Genomic DNA, 6,360 nt, shown 5'->3' with positions numbered 1-6,360 from the left:
TTAGACAACATACGTCAATTGAGTTTCCTTAAACTTTACCACGTTCTGGAATTCTTAGCATCTTTGGTCTATTTTAGAAATATAACAAGTTTGACTAAAATTAGGAAGATTATCATGATTTTAGCTCATTTGAGCATTTTATCCAACACTAGGTGTGCATCAATATTTTAAGCCCCTTTTTGTGGAAGATTCCACAATTTTCCAACCCATTCTCTACCATTTTTAGCTCACAACCTTCCCATATACTTCATGGATACATGCATGCAAGACAACAACCCCACACCCAATATTTGTCTCTCTATTTAACCCATTTGTAAAATTTCGAAATTGAGAGCTAGGACATAGATTCTTACCTTTTGGGTGAAGACATCCTTTGTTAATCCTCAACGGTTGAGCAAGAATTGATGGATAATAGGTTGAAGGTTGCTCCCTCACTCTAAGAACACTCTCTCTCGCTCTAGAATATTAGAAATGCGCTCAAAATGAGCTATGGTACATGTTTTAACTTAGAAGGGTCGGGTTTAAAAACCCCAAAAATGAAGCTTCAGAATAGGTTCTGCCATCGCATATGCGATCACATAATTGTTATGAGGTCCGCGAAATGACCGCGAAAAGTGGCCCTGGGAAATGGGCTAGCCTGCTTCACTCTGCGGCCGTTATACTGCCCGCAGACCTGTTCTACAGTCGCATAATGCATCGCAGAACCTCCCATCTCAAAAGGCCAAGGAAGATTATGGGGCCAAAGTGTGGCCCGCGAAACAGTTATGCGGTCACATAATTGGCCGCGGAATTCACCTCAAAATTTGGCCAAAAGGCTGCTTCATTCTGCGGCCATTATGCGGCCCGCAGAGTGATTATGCGGCCGCATAATGGCCGCAAAAATGCTTATTTCTGCAAACAATTTCCTTCAACTCCCAGTGCACTGTTCAATCCAAAAAGTTCGAACCATTACACCTATTTTGGCATCACGAAAATCCCGGTTTTTAGGAAAAATTTTACGGGGCCTTACATCCTTCCCCACTTAAGATCATTCGTCCTCGAATAAGGATCAAGGTTCACTATTAGCATCTTATGCAACTCAGTTTTCATACCATACACTGGCAGCCCCAAATTTCACTAACTTCCCAAATTTCCAAAACTTTTGCCAGAGTTTCCTTTGTAACTAGGCCTATCCACATGTCAGAGAGCCCTAGAATCACATCCTAAAAACATGTACACAAACTAACGATGTAACATAACTCATATCAATACCAATCGTGGACTTATGTAAACAACATATAATCAAAAGGAACACCTTTACATTAACTGAACAAGTGATAAAAAATTCATAGGCGACAAGTTCATAAAAAAGGTTACACTGCTATTCAAACAAGTAAGGATACTTCTTCTTCATCTCTTCCTCGGCCTCCCAAGTGGCCTCTTCAACCTGCTGGTTTCGCCATAACACTTTCATGGAGGCAATTTCTTTATTTCTCAACTTTCGGATTTGTCTTTCAAGAATAGCAACTGGAATTTATTCATATGACAATTCTTCATTAACCTCAATGGTCTCAACCGGCACAATAGCTGATGGATCTCCAACTACCTTCTTCAACATAGACATATGGAATATCGGGTGCACTAATGACATCTCAGGTGGTAGCTCAAGCTTATACGCCACCTCACCGATCCTGTGAATGATTCTGTACGGTCCGACATACCTCGGACTCAATTTCCGTTTCTTACCAAATCGCATTACACCTTTCAAGGGGGAAATTTTCAAGAATACCTAATCATCTTCTTTGAACTCCAAATCCCTACGACGAACATCCGAATAGGACATATGGAGACTCTGAGCAGTCTTCAACTGTTCCTTAATGGTCTTAACCTTTTCCTTAGCATGATGCATGAGGTCTGGCCCTATCAACTCTACTTCCCTAATTTTGAACCACCCAATGGGAGATCTACATCTCCTACCATATAATGCCTCATATGGTGCCATCTGGATACTAGCATGAAAGCTGTTGTTATAAGCAAACTCTATGAGTGGAAAATAATCATCCCAACTACCCTTGAAGTCGAGAACAAACGCACGCAACATGACCTCACGTGTCTGAATAGTCCGCTCTGCTTTCCCGTCGGTCTGTGGATGGAAAGCTGTACTAAGATTCACCTTAGTACCCAAACCTTGCCGAAATGTCTTCCAAAAATTTACCGCGAATTGATCCCATCGATCGGAAATAAAAGAAACTGGAGTACCATGTAGCCTGACAATTTCAATGATATACAACTAAGCATACTATTATGCTGTGTAGGTAGATTTAACTGGCAAGAAGTGAGCTGATTTCGTGAGCCGATCCACAATCACCACAATTGAATCAAACTTGCACGGAGTGGGTGGTAATCCTACCACAAAATCCATATTAATAATTTCCCACTTCCATATTGGGATTTCTATGTTCTGTGCCAATCTACCAGGCCGTTGGTGTTTGGCCTTTACTTGCTAACAATTCGGACACCTTGCCACAAAGTCTGCCACATTCCTTTTCATGCCATTCCACCAATAGACTTCCTTGAGATCGTGATACATCTTCGTAGAACCTGGGTGCACGGAATACCTAGAAGTGTGAGCCTCGGTCATGATTCTTTCCCGGAGACCATTTACATTTGGAACACATATCTGCCCTTGGTACCTTAATGTACCATCATCCATGCCAAGAGTAAAAGCCATAGTTTTATGTTTGTGAATCCCCCTCCTTCAACTATACCAACAATAGATCGTCGTATTGCTTCTCTTTGACTTCCACAACAAGCAATGATTCAACCCTATTTTGCACAACTGCCCCTCCTTCACTAGAGTCCACAAGACGAACTCCCAAACTAGCTAACTGGTGAACCTCCCTAGCCAACGGCCTCTGACATGCCTCCAAGTGAGCCAAACTACCCATAGATTTCCACCTAAGAGCATCCGCTACCACATTGGCTTTCCCTGGGTGATATAGGATATCGATATCATAGTCCTTGAGTAACTCAAGCCATCTTTTCTGCCTCAGATTTAGCTCCTTCTGTTTGAAAATATATTGAAGACTCTTGTGGTTCGTGAATACATCCACATGGACCCCATACAAATAGCGATGCCAAATCATCAATGCAAAAACCACTGCCGCAAGTTCTAAGTCATGTGTTGGATAGTTCTTTTCATGATTCTTGAGTTGTCTAGAAGCATAAGCTATAACCTTGCCATGTTTCATTAACACATACCCAAGCTCGATCCTTGAAGCATCACAATATACCATATACCCGTCTGTACCCTCTGGCAGGGCCAACACCAGTGCCGTAGTCAATCTCGATTTCAATTCCTGGAAGCTCCTTTCACAAGCATAAGACCATTGGAACTTAACCACTTTCTGAGTCAATCTAGTCAATGAAGAGGCAAACTTCCGGCAATACCCTGCTAAACCCAAGAAACTGCGAATATTGGTTGGCGTTGTAGGTGTAGGCCAATTCTTCACTGCTGAAATCTTTTGAGGATCCACTTTAATTCCTTCTCTAGAGACAACATGACCCAAGAATGTGACAGATTCGAGCTAAAATTCACATTATGAAAACTTCGCGTACAATTGGTGCTGATGAAGAGTGTGCAATACTGCCCTAAGATGATCGGCATGGTCCTCCCGACCTCGTGAATACACAAGAATATCGTCAATGAACATTATCACAAAGGAGTCGAGGAAAGGCTTGAAAACCTGATTCATAAGGTCCATGAAAGCTGCCGGGGCATTTGTTAGCCCGAAAGACATTACCAAAAATTCAAAGTGCCCATACCGGGTTCTGAAAGCTGTTTTCGGAATTTTTTACTCCCTGATCTTCAATTTGTGATACTCGAATCGTAAATCAATTTTGGAGAAGTATCTAGCACCCTGTAACTGATCAAAGAAATCATCTATTCTTGGTAACGAGTACTTATTTTTGATTGTGACTTTGTTGATCTGCAGGTAGTCAATAAACATCCTCAGCGATCCATCTTTCTTCCTTACAAAAGAGAACTGGTGCGCCCCATAGTGACACACTCGGTAGGATGAAACCCTTCTCTAACAATTCCTTCAATTGCTCTTTTAGTTCCTTCAATTCTACTGGTGCCATCCTGTAGGGCGGAATAGATATAGGCTGCGTGCCTGGCATCACATCAATCTCAAAATCAATCTCCTTGTCTGGCGGAATCCCAAGGAGCTCATCAGGAAAGACCTCTAGAAATTCATTCACAACTGGCACAAACTCGAGTGTAGGCACCTCAGCATTGGTATCTGTGACCCGGACCAAATGATAGATACATCCCTTGTTAATCATCTTCGTGGCCTTAAGGTAAGAAATAAACCTACCCTTCGGCACCACATTATCCTGCTTCCACTCAACAACCCACTCACTTGGAAATTCAAACCTCACAGTTCTAGTTCGACAGTCGAGCTTAGCAAAAAATGAATAAAGCCAATCCATCCCAATAATTACATCAAAATCAACCATCCCCAATTCAATGAGATCGGCCACGGTATCCCGACCACGTACCGAGACAATACAACCCCTATAAACCCGTGCGACCATAATAAACTCACCAACCGGAGTAGATATAGAGAACGACTCATGAAGCTGTTCCGGTTCTATCCCAAATTCCATGGCAACATAAGGGGTAACATAGGACAAGGTGGAGCTGGGATCAATAAGAGCCTATACATCATGGGATTGGACAGTTAATATACCTGTGACAACATCTGGAGAAGCCTCTGCACTCTGGCGACCACTCATATCATAGAAACGGCTGGGTCCTCCTAAACTCTGTGGGCCACCCCTAGCTGCACCACGCCCTGCTGGTGCTGGAGTGCCTCGAGATGGAGGGGGTGCTGAAGATGTAGCAGCTGCAGAACTGTATGGCTGTGTTGTGTCCCTGCCCGCACCCTGGCAGGATAATCGACACTCCCTCTGAATATGACCCCTCATTCCGCACCCATAACATATAGGTAGGTCTATGTAGCAGATTCCCAAGTGCATCTTCCCACACATGGGGCTTGGGGGCCTCTGCTGCTGCTGGAATCTCCCTCCTGATCGACCCTGCTGGTGGGGTCTCCTGCTGCCCTAATTGGGCATAAAATGACTCCCCTGCTGCTGAGTGGGCCCTGCTGGCAGTGCACTGGCTGAAGACTGAGCAAAAGACTGGGATGGCCCTGATTACCCTCCCCTAAAAGCTGATTTTCCCTCAACAAATGACTCCCCAAAGTTATCCGTGGACCGAGCCTTGCTGATACCCTCTCGCTCCATTCTGTTCTTCAACTTACGGTTCTCTGTAGCTTGAGAAAATGCTACCATCTTCCCATAGTTCATATCTGAATTCAAAGCAACTGTGGCAGCCTCATTGATAACCAAGGGGCTAAGGCCCTGCACAAACCGGCGCACTCTAGCCTCCATAGTAGGCAACATAAGAATGACATATTTAGAAAGACGCGTGAACTCCATGTGATACTCCCACACACTCTTACTACGTTGCTTAAGGTTCTCAAACTCTGCGGCACGGATTGCCCTAGTCTCAGCCGGCAAGAAATGGTCCATGAAAGCGCCAACAAACTTACTCCACCTCGCTGGAGGGCTCCCCTCCTCCCGAGAGTCCTCCCACAGCTCATACCAAGAATAGGCCACCCCTTTTAGGCGGTGGGCGGCCAACTCTACACCCTCCGTCTCAATAGGGCACATATCTCGGAGAGTCTTATGCATCTCATCAATGAAGTCCTGTGGGTCCTCTTCGGGATTAGCACCCGTGAACACCGGAGGATCCAACTGAAGAAACTTGTTCACCCTGGAAACCCTAGAATCCCCTCACTAGCTAGAAGAAGTGGGTGCAACATTTGATCTCTGGGCTTGAGAAGCCCCTATCTGTGTCAGCATCTGGATAGCTCCCCTAAGATCAACATCAGAAACACTGGAATCGGAAGCTGGAGCTCGTGGTGGAACCAAAATATCAGTTGGAGGAACCGCTGAACCCTCAGTAGGTGCAGGAACTGGCATGGCCTGAACAGGTGTAGTGGAATCAGGCAGTGAAGCAGTTGGGGGATTATCCTCACCCCTTGAGTATTCACTCACATCATCAAATAGAGGGTCAACTGTTACTCTTAAAGCAGCATTGGCCCCTTGGCCAGTTCTTGATCGCTTCTTAGGTGCCATATAGCAACAGTTGCATAATTAGTTTCATCACACGATCCAGAATATCAAAGAAGCGTATTGTTCCTACATGTCCAAGTAGCCTCCAACTTATAGATGTGGTCGACAACACAACGAAAAGAAAGACTCTACTAGACACGGCTCCGAGACATCCTAGAATACTTTAAAACCTTAGGC

General features: G+C 44.4%; 2 protein-coding genes across 2 annotated transcripts; both read right to left on the bottom strand.

Annotated features, from left to right (window-relative positions):
* Window positions 1-1,360: 1,360 nt before the first annotated feature.
* LOC138902670 (uncharacterized) lies at window positions 1,361-4,971 on the bottom strand. Its single transcript, XM_070190558.1, has 6 exons — window positions 4,734-4,971; window positions 4,225-4,634; window positions 3,273-3,566; window positions 2,752-3,044; window positions 2,050-2,246; window positions 1,361-1,506 (listed from the first exon to the last, which is right to left on the bottom strand). Exons 1-6 carry the CDS (start codon window positions 4,969-4,971, stop codon window positions 1,361-1,363), a joined length of 1,578 nt encoding a protein of 525 aa, XP_070046659.1.
* Window positions 4,972-5,199: 228 nt separating this feature from the next.
* On the bottom strand, window positions 5,200-5,739 carry LOC138902669 (uncharacterized). The gene has a single exon (XM_070190557.1). The coding sequence runs from the start codon at window positions 5,737-5,739 to the stop codon at window positions 5,200-5,202; it is 540 nt and encodes a 179-aa protein (XP_070046658.1).
* Between the last annotated feature and the right edge of the window lie 621 nt (window positions 5,740-6,360).

The sequence above is a fragment of the Nicotiana tomentosiformis genome, chromosome 12 (genome assembly GCF_000390325.3).
Source record: "Nicotiana tomentosiformis chromosome 12, ASM39032v3, whole genome shotgun sequence".
NCBI lineage: Eukaryota > Viridiplantae > Streptophyta > Magnoliopsida > Solanales > Solanaceae > Nicotiana > Nicotiana tomentosiformis.
The sequence above is the reverse complement of the archived record's forward strand: the minus strand, read 5'-3'. Positions and strand labels throughout refer to the sequence as shown.